The sequence below is a fragment of the Triticum aestivum genome, chromosome 7B (genome assembly GCF_018294505.1).
Source record: "Triticum aestivum cultivar Chinese Spring chromosome 7B, IWGSC CS RefSeq v2.1, whole genome shotgun sequence".
Taxonomy (NCBI): Eukaryota; Viridiplantae; Streptophyta; class Magnoliopsida; order Poales; family Poaceae; genus Triticum; species Triticum aestivum.
The window spans coordinates 289,683,878-289,705,867 of NC_057813.1; the positions used below are offsets into that span (position 1 = coordinate 289,683,878).

At 47.7% G+C, this 21,990-nt stretch overlaps 1 protein-coding gene across 1 annotated transcript in view; it reads right to left on the reverse strand.

Annotated features, from left to right (window-relative positions):
* Positions 1-9,124, reverse strand: part of LOC123157649 (exocyst complex component SEC8) — a gene marked incomplete in the record, with an annotated part of 43,591 nt that extends 34,467 nt beyond the window's left edge. The window contains 8 exon segments of the mRNA XM_044575903.1: positions 668-774; positions 858-981; positions 1,502-1,675; positions 1,954-2,063; positions 2,365-2,469; positions 8,302-8,475; positions 8,603-8,815; positions 8,901-9,124. Of these exon segments, the coding sequence (XP_044431838.1) occupies positions 668-774; positions 858-981; positions 1,502-1,675; positions 1,954-2,063; positions 2,365-2,469; positions 8,302-8,475; positions 8,603-8,815; positions 8,901-8,957 (1,064 nt within the window).
* Positions 9,125-21,990: the final 12,866 nt, after the last annotated feature.

A 21,990-nucleotide genomic window follows, 5' to 3' on the forward strand; every position in this document is an offset into this window, starting at 1 on the left:
TCCGAAGTTCGCCTCCAGCGCATCCGTTGGTATTTGAGCCCCATGCTCGCTGGATAGAGGAAAGAAGGGAGTGGACCGTTATTAATTCTCCCTACCTAGACTTCATGTGGCTGCCTCCTTATGTAGAGGTTTGCCTTGCAAACTCCAAATAGAAAACGACTTACGCTTTCCTAATACTGAATGATTCAAGTACCGCACAACTAGGACTTTCCATAAGTGATTATTACATCCTTGATTAACTAGGACCAAAATCCTAACTGGATTTGCTGCCAGCCCTGGCCTGGCTCATATGTCCTACACCTACTCTTCAATTTCAAAGAGTTATCAATGGCATTTATCGAATTAACCTGTAGTTACAACTAGCAAACAACACTTTCTTCGGTATTATTGCATACGCACTATTAGAGGGGGGTACTAGCCTTATTTTTCCCAAATATCTCCATTTTTCGTAAGAACATAAACAGTTGTTCTCAAAAATTGGGCAAAACAGGGTACAGCTATGAACTTCAATCTTATGATCTTTCCCTGAATTTAGCACCAAATAAGGATTCCTTCTTCTTAGGAAGAAGGATATTTGTCCAGTCTACTCAAAACAAAAACTAATGTCTAATAGATGCAAAGCTTACTCAGTGTGACAAATATATAAAACAAAATAGAATGTAAATACCATATCACAGCTCCAGCAGCTGCAACCTTTCGAAGCATGGATAAGCATTGCACCAATGTTCTTAAGTATTTCACATTGAGGGGAGCATCTGCCTTCCTCATTGATTCCTAAAGCAGCATTAAAAAAAATAACTCAGGTAATTTGACCCCAAAATAATGTTAGCCCACAATGTACTGAGAATAAGCCATACAAGGAACTCGTCTGGTGTAGCGCAAGAAAGGAAAATCGGAATTTCACAAGAGAAACTTTTGGAATCCTTCCGACCACACCCACCACCTAAGCTACTATCATCGTCTGGGCCATCAAATGAAGAACTGAAAATATGGAAACAAAAAAATCAAAAATTAGATAACAAATACTAGTTAGTTTATTCCATACATAAACAATCAAAAATTAGACAACAAATACTAGTTAGTTTATTCCATACATAAACTGAAAATATGGAGACTATTTGATAGATGCAAACGACAAGAAATGGCTAACATAGTAGTATATTTCATTGAAACAACTAAACAAGGATAACACAGTAGCTTAGCAACTCCGTATACCTATTTTACTGTTTACATGTGCAGTTCTGGTAGACTCACTAAACATAAATAGAACTGATTCGAGGAAATAATTAATGAATTTGACGGACATTACTCTGAAGCATATAATTGTTCACGTCTTGCAGGTATTCGGCAACTTATCATTTACGATAGCTATATGATATAATGCATCAAAACTTTTGAGCACAAGGATGGAATTACCACAATCTAGTTTTTTACGTTATGAGATGCAAGGATATCATTAGCTCCATCATAACTTGGAATAAGCATAAGGAATGGAACATACCATCCAACAGAACTAGTTTTTGTTATCCCATCTGCAGTAGCTGGTCCACTAAAGTGATTTTCACCTTTAATAGACATTGTTCTCCTGGACAGAGGCTGCATGCTGTTTACTAAGCGACCAGTGGCTCCAGAAGTTGGTATGTCCTCACTGTCAACCATGCTTAAAGTCACCAAGCTGGAACATAAAAGAAATACAGATGAAGAGCTGATGATCAATGACAGAATTTGAATCGAGAATCAGTTGACACGTATGGTGATCATTGCCAAAAGAGTTACCGAGAAGTCAAATCAAAAAAAAGATTCTCAAACACAACTTACTCACTGGTGTTCACACTGTCATAGTAAAGTGCGTGTAAAAATGTGATTGTAAAATAGTTATAAGACATAAGATGCTACAGAAAAAATGGGGAATAATCAAAACAAGCCAGAAGGAATTGAGGACATGAAATGTACCTATATTCACCATTGTTGTATAGGTGGCAATGCAGCTCCTCCAAAATTTTGTAGAACAGTGCACCACGCAGCTTTGTTAGATCAGATCGAACATCTTGAAGAGCACCTACCTTTAAAATTTTGTCAATATGTGAAAATGCTAAGATGAAAGAAAGAATGTGTCATAATAGGATAAAGAGCTATTTTGAAGTACAAAATGTATTAAGAGGGTGGCCAGACCAACGGGCATATAAAAGATAAACTTATTGATCTCTCATACGTCGCTAAATGGAACTGCACTTTTATGTGTTACCGACCCGAAGTGCATATTCTGATAAACTAGCACATGGTGCAGACATTGTAAATTGCAGCAGGCATATTGCAAATAAGTACACTGGCCTGTTACAAAAGTACTTGCATGTTAAGACTAACCGCTTGAAGGCCTTCCCGCTCTAGCATCAGCATTGACTGAACATGCAACTGCACTGCGGCGTATAGCTGCTTCTCTGCCATCAAGTTCTCAATCCGAGCAGGAACCTGCAGAAATTCAGTAACTTAATACTGAAATAAACTCTTGGTAGTTGGGACATAAAACATGCTAAGGCTGAAATGAGCACTTACGAATGTACACTGTAAAAGCTAGAAATTAGAGGCATACTCCAGTATCCTATAAGGAAATATTGCTTAAAATCGCTCCACTATGAAATATTGACTGGACCAAATGATTGATGCATTAAGCAAACATAACATTTCATTTCAAAGGCAAAAACAGCAAGGAATTGTGGCTTTCACATGATTTGTGTCGAACAATACAGGTTCACTTCAACCTCCTTTCTACACTTCAGCTAACGATTCAAAAGAAACTGCCAACAAAGAATTACAGACCAGTCTCTCCAGTCACTGATAATTATTCGAGGCAAGGATGAAGGAGAAGCAAACCACCACGAAGACACAGTTTTTTACATACAAGAAAAAATCACCGGGATTTATGTCCCAGATGTTTAAATAAAACAGTAAAACCACATATGAAGCCGGGATGGCAATGGGTAGGGTATGGGCGGGTACAACCTCCTTGTCCCCAAACCCATACCCACCCACTTCAGTACCCATGGAGGCATGGACATAAATTAACACCCGTGCCCATACCCATCGGGTATCCTGTACCCAATGGGTACCCGGTGGGTAAAAACTGTATAAGTATTACATTTAAATTTTTAGAAGGTAGAGAAATGAGTTTCAAAATCAAGTGATGGTTGGCATCAATGGAGTATGAGCAGCGGTTCGTGGGGTCGCTTGATCATTGGACAATAGACCAACAGAGAAGAGTCAATATTTCATCTTTTTGAGGAGTCGCATGGGCCGTAGGAGGAGTGGCAGGCAGGTGGTTACGGGCCTATGAGATATGGACGGTTTAAGGAACACGAGATTTAGGGTTGGGCCATAGGAGTTGTATGTTGACCCACATGTCATAGGAACTATTTTCATTTTTTATTATTTTATGGGTATCCATTGGGTTACCCATGGGCACAAGTTCATACCCATGCCCTACCCATATATTTTGCGGGTATGGATACCCATTATACGTGGGTACAAAATCTCTCCAAGTCTTGTCCATGCCCGTTGTTTTCGGGTAGGTTACCCGCGGGTACCCTACCCATACCCATGGACAAAACTACCATCCCTGTATGAAGGGTAAAATAATAGCTTCGATTATTCTCGTTGAGACTTCAATCATACAATTCTGACTAAACTTCAAACGCATCCAAATATGTCACAGGGCATGTGACTTCAAGATTAGTTTCTTGGGATGTCTTAAGATAATGGTAGGCAAGAAGATTTTGCAACATTTTCGACATAGCGCTATCCTACACATGCAATGCACGCTTTTTGTAACGCTATCCTACACATGTTGAATTAACCACCGATGAAATAACCACCCAACAGATGCTTGGAAGAATGATACACGATTGACAAAAAGATAGCTCTCCGGAATCAGCCTCGCTGATGAATATTAATTTTTCTAAATTGGCACTAAAGTGTGCCATTGAGCAGACAGAGAAAGGGAAGAGCATCTGCCTGTCGAGAGAGATAGAGGAGGCCATTATTGTGAGGGGTTTTAATTTGGGTAAATTTGATATATGCCACTATAAAGTTTCCAGTTTTGAAATATGCCATTACTATTCTTAGATTTAGAAACATGCCACTACAAAGTTCACATGCTTTGAAATATGCCATTGCATACCCTTTTGAAGGATTAGACATCATAATATGTATGTATACCTCTTCATAATTTGTACATGGACAAAAGTACCCCTTGGTCAACTCAACGACACCACCGATTCAACAGATCAAAAAAAAAAGAAAGAACAGCCCCGATATCCTTTTCCTATCGTCTTTCTCTGTCTCCTTGCCCCTGCTCCCAGCCGCTGAGCCTCCGCTTCCGCCTCCGCTGCTCCCGGCCGCCGCACCTTGATTCGCTGCACCTGGCCTCCTCCTCCATTTTTTACCCCCGCAGCCGTGCCCAGCTCTCATGAGTCCTGACCAACGCCCCTGCTCGTATCCTCTCTGTAAACCTAGACGAGCAACATGGAGATAACCAGTGGTGATGGTGGTGGTGGGAGGAGCGTTTGATTCCCGCAACTCCACGTGTGGAGCATGGAAGAATTCAGCCCCATTCCCCCTTCCTTGTGAGTTTGCTAATCCTCTCCTGCAGCAATTTGTTATTTACTTTAGTTGAAATTTGTGTGTGTGTGACAATTTTTTTGGAATTATTCATTCTTGCTCTGTAGGTCTGGACAGCCAGATTTGTTTGCATTGGATCTTAAAGTTGAATCATTTAGCACTAACCATCCACCGGGCTTGAAATCTTACTTCAAGGGCAGAGTGTTGTTGTCGACCGCAAGTCGTTGACTGTGGATGCTATGATGTCCGATTTAGCTGGTGTTCTTAAGTTTGGGGTTAATCAGAGGGCTCATGTTTGGTATTCTGACAGGAGCAAGCATGAATCTGTGTGTCTAAACCATGACTCCCAACTTCCTGCTATGTTTGACATGCATCTATCAGAGAGGTTCATAGAGCTTGTTGTGAAAGTTTCTAACGTTCTTGCTCAAAATGATGAAACAATTCAGAATGAGACCACTCAAAATGACCCATCTGCAGTAGCACATGAAGATATTTCTCAAGACAATCTAACTCAGCCAAATTCAGAAACTGAATACACAGACGACATTGATCCATTTGACTTACCAGAGGAGTATGTAGGTGTTGACGATGAGCACATATACGGTGTCGAGCCTAAGACCGTTAATGTGTCTGTTGTTCAGATGTTGGATGATGATGAACCAGTTGTTGATGGGCATATTCGAGAGGTGGCTATAGATGATGATGATGATCCTAGAGAGCTGATAATTGCCCATGACCCACAAGACCCACAAGACCAACTTTGTCCATGAATGCTATTCTGTGGAGAGGTTCCAAGCTGCATATGCTGGTGTGATTGCACCAATGACAGATAAATCAGAGTGGCCGGGAGTTGATCTAGGATTTAAGGTACACCCTCCTGTACAAACGAAGAATGTGCCTGGTAGGCCTAGGAAGGTGAGGATTAGAGGTTGGATGGAACCTATGAGAAGAACAGTTAAATGCAAGAGATGTATAGGATTTGGTCATCATCAGAAAACTTTCAAACTTCCTTTTAAATTAGACGATGAAGAGGAAGAAAAGCCAGATGATGGGGAGCAAGAAAAGCCAGATGATGTAGAGAAACAAGAAAAGCCCGATGATGGAGAGCAACAAGGACTAGACGGTGGAGAGCAAAAAGCAAGTGCGGAGGTGGATCCAGCCCCTAAAGAGGTGCAACCAGCCACGAAAAGGTATTAGAATTTGATCATATCTTTTCCAATTACATTCAGCTTGTCATGTGTATTTGGATCATATTTTCTAATTTTGCAGGAAGAAGGTTGCAGCAAAATCCACAACTGAAGGAGCTTCTCAAGCAAAAGGCAAGAAGAACATTGTATCAAACTCAACTAAAACTCCAGCTGAAGGCAAGAAAAAGGCAGCAGCTAAATCCCCATCAAATGGCAAGAAAAAAGTAGTTCAAACAAGCTCAGGTAAATCCCCAACAAAGGGTGGGAAGAGAAAGCCAAAGGGTACTAAACCTACAAAGGAAAATGGGTCTGCAACCATTACAGTGAGGCCAGAAGTCGGAACCAAAAGGAAGTTGAATGATTTGATTAGAGAGAAGTAGTAGTTGCTTGTAATTTGTGTTTTCATCTTTCAAAACCATCACGTGACAATTGATTCTCTGAACTGGTCATGATTTGTGTAATGTTATTTTGCCCAGAATTGGGGGAATTTAGGATGTGAACTGATGCTATTTGGCCAAGTGATGTGATATTTAAGTCAAGTCGCCAATTGATGCATTCCAGTACGAGCATGTGCTGTCAATTTTGCTTCATGTTGCTACAGACTTCAGGTTTTGCATCTGCTAATCATATACTTCTATACATCATCATTTCTATAGCTAACCCTAATTGGAACAGCAAGCAATGCATTCCAGATTTCCAGTACAAGTAGATGCTGCCAAATTTGCTTCAGTAGCTACAGGCTTCAGGTTCTGCATCTGCCGGACATTGCTACAGGCTATCTGTTTGCCCAACACGCATCACTGCCTGCCGCCGTCGTGAGCATCGTAAACACCAGTACCAGCTGCGAGCCATGAACAGCTAGGAGCCGCACGCGACATGCACACGTCCATGCTACCCTTCGCGGCCAGGCGCATCGCCGTTGTGCCGTTGTTCTCGGCCTTCGTTGGTGCCAAGCACCAGCAACAAGCGGTGAACAGCAAGGCGTGCAGAATAAAGATGTTGGGCGAGGGCAGCGCTCGGGACCAGCAGCTATGAGGAACTGGAGGAGGTGGCGGCTGGGAGTAGCGCCGCCGCCGCCGGCGGTGGCGGGAGCAGATTTGAGAGACGAGAGAAAAAGGAATCAGGAGCGGCAGGTGTTGACTTGGCCAAGGAGCAGCTTTGTCCATGTACCAAATACAAAAGGAAATACACACATGTTAGGGTGTCTAATCCTTCAAAAGGGTATGCAATGGCATATTTCAAAGCATGTGAACTTTGTAGTGGCATGTTTCTAAATCAAAGAATAGTAATGGCATATTTCAAAACTGAAAACTTTATAGTGGCATATATCAAATTTACCCTTCTAATTTTGCAAGACAAAATCAAACGAAATACAAAGCATGGGATTAATTTCATCACTTTGTGGTGTTAATTGCATGGCTTAGTTAGCACTTCTTGCAATAAAGACAATTAAAAATAACTAGCAACCGCGAGAAAAGTTTCACCTTCTTTACATTGTTGACCGGATTTTATGGATGGTTAAGGTGACTAGTATCCCTACACACTCGTACTTTTATTGATAATCTCTACTTTTAAAGGGGAGTTGGTAGGTTCGCCTTGCCTCCCCCCATCCTCGCTTGGTTTTCTGTAGATTTTTTTGGTAATCTCAACCGATGCCACACAAAACAAAAACCAACGTATATAGTGTAACTTGAAATAATCTGAACCAAATCGATATTTTTCTTTCCTTATCCTACTCATTCCCTTGAAACAAAAAACAACATCTATTAATTTATGGAAAGTATCATCTAGCGTTGGACAGAAGGATCACGTTAACTATGGAGAGCATCATTCTTTTCCGGTTTTGACTATAGCATGCTTAGTGCAGTTAAATACCTCAAGCGAGGATCGCCTTAATTTAGGGAAAGTATCATTTATGTGGGCTCCTCCTAAAATCTCTCGTTCCCTTTCCGTCATCTTCACTTTCTGCCACGCGATCCTACCCCGACGACGTCGATGTGGGACGGGCCATAAGGAAAAAAAACACTCACGGCGTCTCTATTGAGGCACTCGTAATATGTTTCCCACGTTGCAACGCACAGGCAATTAGCTAGTAAGTATAGATAAGCAGCTTACTGAACTATGATCCTTTTCCTTTTGTAATTGGTCAATATTTTTTGTCAAAATATCATAACCCACACATCTAGCAGTTTATGACATTTTTCGTTTCTAGATTAGACAAACTGTCCTGGCATGATTATTAAATGTATCAAACATGAGTATGCAACAGCTGGGCTCATCTAGTGCATACGGATTTTTAACAACGCAAAGAAAATGGCTAACACATACTAACAAATGATATTTTTGTTCCATCCCACAAATGTCCCTTTTTTGCATTTGTGTTGATCATCAACGTCTGGTTGCAGAATACAGACAGAGCCTAATTACCAACTTCCGTTTAATGTAATGTTGCTGCCAAGGAGTAGTACATAATTGTAACGGGTGAAGTGTGCCCACTGACCTTGGCAACATCCTCAACCTGATCCAGCAGGGAGATCACGTGGCGCAGCGTGAGGGACCTGTACCATAGCTGCCCAAGGTGCTGATTCTTCCTCCCAAGCAGCTTTTTGGCCTCTGCCATCTCCCCCTTGAGGCCGGTGATGCTCTCGGCGGATTCGCTGAACAGCCGCAGGATCTGGCACCACACCGTAAAATGATAAAAATAAAATGCAACGGCGACTACACTCTCCAAAATGGACGGGGATGAATAATCCGCCAGGGAGAAGGAATGCGCAGGTGGTGTGGCAGACGGGCGGACGGACCTGGGAGTAGTTCTGGATGGCCTTGTTGAAACCATGGTGGTACGCGTGGACGACCTCGTCAACGACGTCCTCGATGAGGTCGCTCTGCTCCTTGAGGAACTGGATCTCGCCATCGCGGTCCTTCGAGGTGAGGATGTGCACGACGTGCGGCAGCGAGTCGAACCGCGCCGCGGCCCATCCCTCGTCGATCCGCGACAGCCCTTCCTTAAGGTACTGCACGCACGCACGCCCGGCCAGACCCCAATTTCAAATTCCATATAAATTCCAGGCGGAATGGAGGGATGTATTCGGGACTTACAGATTTGTCGGCCGGAATCGGAAGGCCGTCGAAGATGCCACGGCGGTGGCGGTTCATCGTTACCGACGGCGAGGCGGGACCCGGGGAGACGAGCAAGATCTGGAGAGAGTGGGCTATATACGAGGGCTACGAGAGGGCGATAGGGCGTCGGAACCGGTAAGGCCAACTCCACCGCGCGACCCTATCTTGTCCGGCCCCGTTCGTTTGGAATAAAAAGGACAAATGAAATGGACCAGCGAGCGACGGCCCGGACCCATCTGGTCCGTTTTATGTCCGTGCCGACCCATTTCGAGCGCAAACTCGCGCCGTGTTTGAGTCGCGGCGGACAGCGAACGGACGCTTCGAACGTCCGCGTCGGGGCCGCGTGGCAGGCGGCCACCTACCTCCCACCCGCCAACATAAATGCGCACGGGCGGGAGGCCCCACATGTCATCCGCACGCGACGGGTCGGCGTCCTTCTTAAATGGGACCCGTGGACCGGTCGTCGTCCTCATCCCCACGCCGGCCCCTCTCTGCCCCCTCGAAAGTCGGCACGCCCAAACCCTAGCCACTCCCCGCCCCTCGAGCTCGCCGGCCGGCCGCAGCCATGGGTCTGTGGAACCGCAAGGGGAAGCACGACCGCGAGGCCGGCTCCTCCTCCGGCGGTCGCCGCGGATCCGTGAAAAAGGAGGAGCCCGCGTCACCGTCGCGCTCCTCCCGTCGAGCCCCCGTGTCACCGCCGCACTTCTCCCGTCGAGCCCCGCGCCGGCCCCCTTCACCATTGCCCTTGGGCCCTCCGGCGAGCGCGCCCGGCAGTACATCTGCGCGGACGTGTGCCGGAGGTACCGGGAGACGGCGACGCCGGTCCCGTGGAGCGACGCCCACCTTCCCAACGGGTGGCACCTCTCCGCGGACCGGGTCCCCATCCCGCCGGTGCCGGCGACCGGCCGTGCACGGCGCGATGAGATCAACCGCCACCGCCGCCTCCTCCCCGACGACCTGTACTATGACCACAGGTATGCCCCCGACTCCCCGCTCTGGGACACATGGCTCCAGGACGAGTACGACACGCGCCGCGCGTCCTACTTCGTCGGCACCGTGTCGGGGCCGCGGAGGCCAGGTGCAGAGCCGCGCGGGCGTATGCGGGTGTGCGGCCTGACGCCCACGCCATCGCCTTCCCCGTCTCCGTCGCCCCCTCCCCCTCCTCGCATGACAGCGGAGGAGGAGGCCCGTCTCCTGCAGCGTGTCATGGACGACTCCATGAACACGCACGACGGCGGCAGTGGGACGGCCTGGAGGAGGCCTTGGCCCTCTCTGCCGCCGGGGACGTCGCCTTCCCGGAGCTGTAGCTGGCGGCCATCACGGAGGAGCCGATGGAGGAGGACCCACCGGCGTTCGAGAAGCTGCTGGGCCAGGGGTGGGGCTGGTCCTGCACTGCGTCGGAGATGGCCGCCAGCCTGGGCGTGAACTGGTGCCCCACTCCGCCGCGGTCACCGGAGCGGGAGGCGTCGCCGCGGGAGGAGGTGGTGCAGGCACCTTGGGTCGTCCAGCCCGCCCCCGTCCACCACGCACCGCCGCCCCACCTCTGGACGCCGCCGGAGTACGTCGACCTCGTCAGCGACGACGACGACACCGGCGGCCAGTGAAGACGGCGACGGCCACGGCACCGACGGGCGCGGCAGGAGCGCGCGGGAGGCGTTTTTTTATATTTTTTTATATGTTAATTATGAAACTGGGCATTTTGTGGCCGTGAAAACTGGGCCATTTTGTGGCCGACCCCTATATATGTTTTATGTTTTTTTAAATGCGTTTATTTATTTTTTTTAGTTATTTCATTCTAGTTTTTATTTTTTTTATTCACGTCCACCCCGGACACGATTTGGGGTGCGGCCGCGCGGTGGGCGCACGCACGACCCATCTGACAAAGCCGGACACGAGCGAACCCATCGGCGCCCCAAAGGGACAAAATCCGGCCAAACCGGACGTCCGTTTGGGGTCGTGCGGTGGAGTTAGCCTAAGGCCTTGTACATGATGCCTTGTACAATGCAAGGGATGTGCTTAGAGCAACTCTAGCAGACCCCGCATCCGTCCCCGGCCCGCAAAATAACCGCCAAAATGCGGGTACGGGCCGGAAAGTCTACCCGACCAGACCCCGCATCCCGCCCCGGCACGTAAAAGTTTTTAGCGGGCGCGGCAAATTTCCGGCCCCAACCCGGGAAAACGCGGGTTTCCCCCTCGCGGCTGCGGTGCCCTGCATCACAGAGAAGCGGTTGGCGGAAGGGACATTTCAGCCCGCGCTCTTTTCCCCCTTCCTTCCGCCGCTGCCCGCCCTTGCTTTCGCCCGCCCGCCGCCGGCGATTCCGGCCATATCTGCGGGCGGAATCGCTCCGCGGGGCCGCCCCGAGCCGCTGCATCGCCCCTCCGGATCCAGCGAGAAGAGACGCCCCCCAGTCGCCGCCGCCGCTGGGATCGACCACCGCCGAGTGCACGACCCTCGTCGCCGCCCCCGGATCACTCGCCACCGGTTAGTCTTTTTTTTGTGATTTTCGCGAGTTGTGTAGTAGATTGACGCGCCAGCGTGCGTGCGTGTAGATGGAGTTGACCCCGTGCGAGAAGTTCTTGCTATCCGATTCGTCCGATTCAGACGACTCGGGTGTGGAGACCATGCTTGCGACCTTTCGGCAGCAAACATTGGTCATGGCGCTTGCCGTGAAGGAGCATGAAGACGAGTACCGAAAGAGGAGGCGAGGATCTACTGTCGGGCGTCTGTGCATTCCGCGGAATCGCCATATTGGAAACGAGATGTTGATGCAAGATTATTTTTCGGAGAATCCTACATATCCTGCACACCTCTTCCGCAGAAGGTACCGAATGCGCCGGTCCCTTTTTGTGAAAATTGTTGAAGCTTGTGAGGCAAATTGCTGGTATTTCACTCAGAGAAGGAATGTTGCGGGCTAAAGGGCTTAGTGCATATCAAAAAATCTCCGCAGCTATGCGGGTGATAGCATATGGCGTTCCGGCTGACTATACCGATGAGTATCTTCGCATTGGTGAAGATAGCACAATTGAGTATGTCGTAGATTTGCGAAAGTGATCGTCCGTGTCTTTGGTCCCGAGTATCTTCGGGCACCAGATGAATATGACACAAAGAAATTGATGGCAGCTAATAAGAGGAGAGGTTGGCCTGGGATGCTAGGTAGCATTGATTGTATGCATTGGAATTGGAAAAATTGCCCCAAGGCTTGGCAAGGAATGTATTGTGGCAAGTCTCGTGATGCAACAGTTGTGCTAGAGCCGTAGCATCTGAGGATTTATGGATTTAGCATTGCTTTTTGGTATGTCCGGCACACTCAATAATATCAATGTGTTGCAACGCTCTCATTTGTTTACTAGGCTTGCTAGTGGTGATGCTCCTGCTTGCAACTACACTATCAATGGGCATGAATACACAAAGGGGTACTATCTTGCAGATGGTATATATCCTCCTTGGTGCATATTTGTCAAGAGCATCAAAGAATCCAAAACAAAAAAACAATGTGAATTTGCAAGGGTGCAAGAGGCAGCCCGAAAAGACATTGAAAGAACATTCGGTGTTTTGCAATCTAGGTTTGCCATTTTCCGAGGTCCTGCTCGTTTTTCGGATAAGAAAACCCTGAAGAACATCATGACTTGTTGTGTTATCCTGCATAATATGATTCTTGAAGATGAGAGAGGAATGGACTTAGAATTATTTTACGATAATGTGGGTAGCCGTGTCAAACCAGCTAGAGACACAAAACGCATTGGGGCTTTTCTTCACACATACAGCGAGATTGAAAATGCGGACACACACTTTCAACTTCAGAAAGATCTCATTGAGCACCATTGGCAAAGGGTTGGGCAGTGACTAATTTTTGTATTCATTTGTATTTGTATTCATGACAAGTTTTGTATTGCATTATTTTAAGTTTGCTCCGGTGATTTGAATAATTATTTGTAATGCGGATGATTATTGTTTTATGTTTGATTTGAATAATTCAGTTTGTTTTCGATTGTTGAATTATGTTGGATTTGAGATTGCGGGCTGATGATTTGCGGGGATGCAGCGGCGTAAAGAGCAGAACCCGCATAGCCGACCCGTAAAAAAGTATATTCTGCGGTCTGTATCTGTGCTAGCCCTCGCCGGCCTGCAAAAGCAGTTTTGCGCGAATTACAAACGCGTTTTGCGGGCCGGCGTTTTGCGGGGTCTGCTAGAGTTGCTCTTAGAAATAAACCGAGCTTTCCTTAAGCACGTTGCTTATTTGTACAGGATAGACGTTTAACTAAGCGTCTCTCTTACAGAAATAGGCACCGGTGCTTTAAAAAACTCGGTTTATTTTTCTAAGCACCTCCCTAAGCATCTCCCATTGTACAAGGCCTAAGAGGCTGAATTTCGGGTCTTGACCCTTTATCAAAGAATTTCATGATGTGAGTCGAGTTCAAAAAAAATTGAAATTGGACCCTTTTGCTACCGCCACGGGCTCTGCGGTAGGGTCAGGCATCCTACCGCCAGGGAGCCTCGCGGTAGCAAAGACGGCCACAGCCGTCAACTAACGGCCAACACACCACCACCCTACCGCCAAGGGCCTCAGCGGTAGGTTATGGGGCCCAACCTCCGAGCCCTGTGGCGGTAGGGTCTCTGGGGTTTTTGCCTGGGAACTTGCTGTAATCGAAAACGGCAAACCCCTGGCGGTAGGTTGTGAGATCCTAACGCTGGGGGGCTTGACGGTAGGGTCCTGTGATTTTGCATTTTTGCAAGTTTTAGTGATTGTTTCTTTTCTAAAGTTTTATCACACCAAAAAATACAGTATAATATATATTTAAGAGCCTAAAATATGCAGATCTGACACAATATGACATGTTATCACACTCGAGATATTAATAGCAAACAGTTCCACATAGTTTCACAAATAGCAAACGGTTCGAACTAACACATAGTTCGACAATCCCAACTAACACAAGTTGTTTCGCAAAGCCAACTAAAACAATTAGGATAACAATCAAAGACCACAATTACGTGATTCTTCCCCTCTTGGAGGTACGGTCCTCGTTGTTCTTCGAACGATTCTCGTCTGGCTTCTTCTTGCGCCCTATTCAAGGAATCGGTTTCTATAATGGGGTTGGACTCTGTCAATCCTTCTTTGGCTTATTCCTCTTCGGAAGCTGAGATGCTTAAGTTGGTGGAGGTCTGTAATCTTCATCGTACTCCTTCTCCCCATTTCTCTCCTCCTCCTCTTCTTCTTCATGGGCCTCCTCCTCCTCCTCCTCAACCAACCTAGACGACGAGGCAGCATGGCTCGATGAAGCGATGTTACCCTGTGTGGCTGCAGGATCATGAGCTTCAACCGAGCCAGCGCACCCAAGCAGGCCTACCAGCTTGCGACAACGCTTCACAAACTTCTGCAGTCACAATGAAACAAGGACATAATACTGATCAGATTTATGATTGCAAATGAACAAGAACATAGGGTATTTCTAGGCGGCTGAAATGTTACCTTCATCGTCTCCCTCATGTTGTTCTCAGAATCTTCGTTCCCGGGGGCACGACCTAGTGCATCCGAGCCATCAAATATGCATCTGTTCAGCTCGCCGGATTGTGAAGGCATAAGTGAGCACAATGACGAATAAAATAAATTACATACAACCACCGGTTCAAGACAGAAGAGCAGAACTTACCACTCTATTGACCAGGGGTGCAAACTCCCTAAATCCACTCATGTCTTTGATGTTGGCCTGGTAGGCCTCTTCCTCGGGGGCATCCTCCTCCAGTTGCGCGATATTTTCTGTCGTACACCAAGGCCTGAGACGAAGACGGTGCTTCTGGCCATCGTCGTACCACCTCATGTGTTGGGCGTTATCACCCGAGTCAAGCACTCGCCTCTCCACATCTTTACGCCACTTGTGCCAGTTCCACTCTGTCACAAAAGTTTTATGCTGCTCTCCCTAGTCTGTGATCGACTGATTTTTCTTCCGGCTAATCCTGCAAGGCATAAACAACACAAAACATCATAAGAACGTCAAACGCAACGAAATCATGGTAACGGAGGACAATGCACTCACAAGTAGATTTTGTGGCTACTGGTATCGTTCGGCATGCCCGGTGGTGTATGCTGGTAGATCCCAAACTACATGGCCACACGGTGTGGCTAGTGCCACTCGACGACGTACACACATAGCATTGGCACCATGCGTCGCCAAAGACCGTTGTCCTCCTCGCACATCACGTTCAGCTCGAATCCCCACACTCGGTCATGATACAACCACCAGTTTACCTATTACAAAAACATTGGTAAATTCCCCGATGAAAGTGGCGTCAAAGAGGAAGGTGAGCTAGTTCATATACTTATGAAACCATCAAAGCATCCATCTCGTTGGTGAAGGCCTCGTATGAAGCCTTGGATGTGCCCGTGTAGAGACCCACAACGTCCCACTCGTAAGCTATAGTCGTATATCGAGTACAGTCGCCATCTTCGCCATACGCATCCCATGGAACTCTTCTTAACTTCTCTGGACGCCCCACCGGCAGCCGCTCCCACATCCAAATGAAGAGGCCCCACACAAATCCACCTATACTAGAAGTACCTTCCGTCCTCTGGGTTGCCTCGTCAAGCTACAAAACAACAATTGATGATCAGATATATCACAATATCATGGAGCATACATTCATAAAAATCAATGACATACTCTCTTACCGAGCGGTATAGGTAGGCGAAAGAGGCGGCCCCCCAACTGTACCCTGCATCCCAGTCGGTTAGGAAGAAGATATACGACCAAAGGGCAGAGTTCCCAGAGAAGTCTGGAAACATGACCTCTGTGAGAAGGTACCATAGGTAGACCCTCACGTACTGGTCCACCGTACCCTCATCGGCATTTACTGCGCATTTCTTCCGGCTGTTTAGGATCCAGGGTAGCGATACACCGGATGTCCGGTTACCTTAGCATCGGGGTAGTTGCCGATGAGGGTGGTAACCCTCTGCCTCCAGTTGCTCCTCTCCACTCGCCCGGTGAGTGCATGACCCTCGGTTGGTAGGGCCATAATAATTCCCCAATCCTCGAGGGTCATCGTCATCTCCCCGCATATGAGATGGAAACTATGCGTCTCGGGTCGCCATCGGTCAATCAAAGCCGTGAGAGCTACGTGGACGACCGTCGGCGGCGGACGCTTGAACTGCAGGATGAAACCAAGCAGTCAGGCTCTCCTGAAGTACGATGTGTAGCGCTCGTCGTACTCCATCTTCACGGCATTCGTGTGACCCCTCATGCGCGGGAGCATCTGTCAAAAAGTGGACACCAAAAGTTAGTAACTTAGTTTCATCAATCCGAAAACTCTGGTTCAATATTTCGATTGTAGTACTTACCACTCTGTTTTCTATGAAACGAGTGAGGGAGTCCTAGATTAGGGGGTCCTTGGACAGTCGGACTATGTACTGTGGCCGGACTGTTGGACTATGAAGACACAAGATAGAAGACTTCATCTCGTATTCGGATGGGACTCTCCTTTGCGTGGAAGGCAAGCTTGGCGGTGCGGATGTGAAGATTCCGGTCTCTGTAACCGACTTTGTGTAAGCCTAGCCCCCCCCCCCCCGGTGTCTATATAAATCGAAGGGTTTAGTCCGTAAGACAACAATCATAATCTCATAGGCTAGACTTCTAGGGCTTAGCCATCACGATCTCGTGGTAGATCAACTCTTGTAATACTCATATTCATCAAGATCAATCAAGCAGGAAGTAGGGTATTACCTCCATAGACAGGGTACGAACCTTGGTAAACATTGTGTCCCCTGCCTCCTGTTACCATTAGCCTTAGACGCACAGTTCGGGACCCCTACCCGAGATCTGCCAGTTTTGACACCGACATTGGTGCTTTCATTGAGAGTTCCGCTGTGACATCGAAGATAGGCTTGATGGCTCTCCTTGTTATCGAGGATAACATCACCTCCGGAGGAGCCCTGTCCTCAAGCCAAACCCTCCGACTGGGTGGCTTTACCATAGTCGCCCGCTCGGCCTTCGGGCTGATGATGACTTCTCGTGTCATCAAAAACCACCTTCGCGTCAGCTCAGAATGCTCCGAACAGATGGATCCGATGGAGTTGTCATCTTTAAACGAACTCCTGGATCGCATCACCACCTTGGGAGTCGCTACGGACTACGATCGGATTGGGCTTAAACCCAATCAGAGAGAAATTGGATCTCCACCGGTCACCCATAAGATAGTGGTAGTGGAGGAGCAATGCGACAACTCTTCCCCTATGCTGAGGACGAACTATGTTTGGATCTACGAGCTCACAGAGCCGGATACTCACCCGCGGGAAGGCATGCCCCATATTCCGAACTTAGAATCGGATAGTGGGCCTGAAAGATTGGTTGATATCCCGGAGCCTGAACTGTTAAGCTCGGAAGTTTCTCAAGCTCCGGATCCCACATGGGGTCAGGGTTCGGACTTAAATCCACCCACCCACCCAGATATAAGCGATCTTACCCATATCAGACAACGGTCCTGGGAAACGGTCCATCACTTTTGGGCCAGATTCCTCCTCGTCAAGGACAAGATCAAAGTCTGTCGTGATGAAGACGCAATCTCATTGTTTTGCAAAAATTGCACGGACGAGGGAATCCTCAATGCAATCAGTCGCCGTCACGTATCACACTTCACTGACTTGGTAACCATAGTATAGAAGTACTACACAATGGAAAGCGCCTGGAAAACTCAGGCAGCCTCTTGGGAGCCAGCGGTTTCCACTAAACCCCTCGTCCGGACAAAAAGGGTGCATCCTCGTCGGTCGCCCGATCCAATAACCAAAAAATTAAAGCCCATTATGGGGCACGGAACGTCCTAGAGGGATGGCTCAATAGGCCATGCAGGATACACACATCATCGGATAACATACCAACCCACAGCCTTAGAGCATGTTGGATACTCCGGCAGGTGGCCAAGAGCGGCGAGGATCTCCTCATCAAGAATACCGCAGAGCAACATCCCACAGAAGACAACAACCACGCAGTGGTGACAGTCTTCGAGACTTTCGCCTCAAACAATAGGCGCAAAAGGGCACTCCGCGTCCTCACCGAAGTCTGCCAAGTTACAGCAATAAACCCCTGGAACGACACGGCCATAACTTTCGCTGCCAGTGACGAACCAAAATTCAGAACAGTCCGAGCGCCTGCCGCACTGGTCCTCAGTCCAATTGTGGACGGTTTTCGGCTTAACAAAGGTCTCATGGATGGTGGCAGCGGACTAAACCTCATTTACGAGGAAACTCTCAACAAAATGGAAATAGACAGGAGCTGCATTGAGCAAAGTAGCACGACCTTCCGAGGAATTATTCCCAGTCGGGAGGCACGGTGTGCGGGAAAAATCACACTAGATGTAGTATTCGGCACGCCGGAGAACTATCAGTCCGAAGAAATAACCTTTCAAGTGGGCCCTTTCAACAGCGGATATCACGCCCTGCTAGGGCGAGACGCATTTGCAAGCTTCCAAGCCATACCCCATTACGGGTACATGAAGCTCAAGGTGCCTGGGCCCAATGGAATCATTACTCTTGCCAGTGATCCGGACATAGCACTCCGCGCCGAAAACAAAACCGCCGCATTGGCCCTCGAGGCATTGTCTAAAGCCCTCGCGGCCGAAGAATTAACAGCATTGCGCTCCACGGTGGATAGGGACACCATGATGCTTGATAAGCGACCCGAATCCACCTCCTTCAAACCAGCAGACGAAATAGTCAAATTCCAGGTCCACCCAACGGACTCCACGAAGACAGCATCCATTGGGGCACAGCTGGACCCCACGGTCGATGCCGCACTGCGGGCGTTCCTACGCGAAAACTGAGACATATTCGCCTGGCATCCTTTTGATATGCCAGGAATTCCACGCAGGCTGGCCGAACATAGTTTAAACATATTGAAGGGATACAAGCCGGTCAAGCAAACATTACGACGCTTTTCCGAACCCAAACGACAAGCCATGGGAGAGGAGCTAGCCAAGTTACTCGAGGCCGGATTCATCAGAGAAATAAAACACCTGGACTGGCTAGCAAACCTGGTGATGGTACCAAAGAAGGATAAATCCAGGCGCCTATGCGTCCATTTCAAAGACCTTAACAACGCTTGCCCTAAGGATCCTTTTCCCCTCCCCCGCATTGATCAGATCATCGACGCCACCGCAGGACACGACTCACTGTGCTTCCTTGACGCATACTCCGGATACCATCAAATCAAGATGAAGGAGTCCGATCAAGCCGCAACGGCATTTATCACCCCATACAAGCCTTTCTGCTTCAACACTATGCCTTTCGGGCTCAAAAACGCTGGTGCCACTTATCAACGCATGATTCAAACATGCCTGGAAAAACAAATCGGCAAGACAGTTGAAGCATACATGGATGATGTAGTCATCAAAACTAGGCACGTCGAATCCTTAATAGACGATCTGCGTCTCACATTCGACAACCTCCGAACATGTGACATCAAGCTCAATCTGGAAAAGTGTATTTTCGGCGTTCCCGCTGGAAAACTTCTGGGCTTCATCATTTCCAATAGAGGAATTGAAGCAAACCCGGCTAAAGTCCAAGCTTTGTCACAGTTGGCTACCCCAACAGACCTTAAACAGGTCAAAAAATTATCCGGATGTGTGGCAGCTTTAAGCCGCTTTATCTCCAGACTAGGAGAAAAGGCATTGCCGCTGTATCGCCTTCTCCGACGCACTGAACACTTCAAGTGGACGGATGCGGCAATAGCTGGATTGGAAGAAATAAAGACTCTCCTAGCAAGCAACCCAATCCTGGCCGCACCAAATGTCGGCGAACCCATGTTATTATACATATCGGCCAAACACCAAGTCGTGAGCGCGGTGCTCGTCGTCGAACGAGAAGCGGACGAACACAAATTCCCGCTCTAGAAGCCGGTATACTACGTATCCATCTTCCTCACACCATGCAAATCTTGGTACCCTCATTACCAAAAAATAGCATATGCGGTTTTTATGGCATCCAGGAAGCTACGACACTACTTTCAAGAGTGCTCAATTATGGTGGCCTCCGAAGTACCACTCAATGACATAATAAACAACCGCGACGCTACAGGCCGGATTGCCAAGTGGGCCATTGAGCTCCTTCCATTCGACATATCATACAAACCGTGCAGAGCCATTAAATCTCAAGTATTGGCTGACTTCGTCGCCGAATGGACAGAAGCCGAACTCCCTAAAGAGTACGGCACATACTCCAACTGGATCATGCACTTCGACGGCTCCAAAATGCTGGCAGGCCTAGGGGTAGGTGTTGTACTAACATCCCCTACCGGAGATACTGTTCAGTACGTCCTTCAAATATTGTTCACGAACTCTAACAGTGCAGCCGAATACGAAGCCTTATTGCATGGTCTCCGGATGACCGTCTCCATGGGCATACAATGCCTGGATGTGCGCGGGGATTCAAACCTTGCAATATCTCAAATAAATGGAGATTTCGATGCCAAAGATCCGAAGATGGCGGCTTATCGTAACGTGGTTCTCAAAATGTCGGCTCGGTTCGAGGGGCTCGAGTTTCACCATGTGGCTCGAGAAAGTAATCAAGCGGCGGATGTCCTTGCTTGCATCGGCGCCAAGCTCGACCCCGTCCCACCTAACATCTTTAAAGGATTTTTAAGCCATCAGTGGTGTGTCAAGGGGAGAGCGGCACTACAAATCCAGACCCGCATACAACCCCGGAATCCGAACACACCAACATCGTCGGGGGCTCAGCCACCGAAATTATACCATCGACCCATCTCATCATGGCGGTCATCGCCCCATGGACTGAACCCTTCTTGGCCTACCTTAATAGGCGAGAGCTTCATGAGGACCAGAATGAGGCACGCTGCATTGTGCAGCGCTCTAAAGCCTACAAGGTTCACGAGGGAGAACTCTATAAGAAAAGCGCTACACTAGTAGAAAAAGGGGCAAATTTGAGACACATTAGTGCCGGTTCGATTTTGAGCCGGCACTAATGTGTCCATTAGTGCCGGTTAAAATGGCTAGCCGACCGCTCTCATTAGTACCGGTACGTGGTGAACCTTTAGCACCGGTTCGGCCACGAACCGGTACTAAAGAGAGTGGTGGCAGGATGTTGTCAGTCTGGGGCCCGTCCAGCACCTTTAGTACCGGTTTGTGACACGAACCGGTACTAAAGGTCGACGTACATAAACCCTTCGTCCACCCGAGCTACTCTGTTCTTCCCCTTTCCCCTCACTTCCTCTGTTCTTCCCCTCTCTTCCTCGAGCTCATCACACATTTTGCTGAAAATTTGTCAAGATTTGAAGGCCCCATCCATTCAAATGATCACAAAGGTTAGCAACTTTGTCCTTTCAACTCTCATTGCTAGATTAGCTCTTGCAATGCTTTGTATAGTGATTAATTTGGGAGGAATTATATTTGCTAGTATTTGATTTATATGCAATTTGAGGTCAAAAATAACACTTAGTTTGCATATGTAGGTGTGGTTTACTTAGTGCCTTCTAAATCTCCGTCGTAACCACCGTTGATCACCCGCACCGTCCCGTCGCTGGCACCACCTTGTGGTGAGGCTCTTGTTCATGAATGTTTTACATTAACAAATTGATGTTTGTGTGATTTGGATATATAGTTACTCGTATAATTATCTTACCCGTACGTTGTTTGTTATACATAGTGCCATGGTTTTGATATCCGTCCCCGTCGGCCCTCGTCCTTATTATGATTCGGATGTGGTATATTCTCTTTTAAAACTAGTTGTTGCATTTCGTGTTTATGACAAATTATGCCCATCAAGTTGACATAATATTTTTTATCTAGGAGGTATGTGAACCGGAAATTCCAACCGACCCTATTGTCGAGAGGTTAAATTTAGTTGAAAGAGAAAACGAGTATTTGAAAGAAAAATTGAAAAGAATTGAGGGGGAGAAGATGGAATTGGAGTTGCATGTTGTCGATGTCGTTGATGATCACAAGATCAAGATGGAGAAAATGAGGTTGAAGATTAGAAAGATTAGAAAATATGCCATTGATAGTGTGGCTTGGTATCATTATGATGTTGGATCAATTGTTACCTTAGTTGCGATCTTGATCGCATTTGTT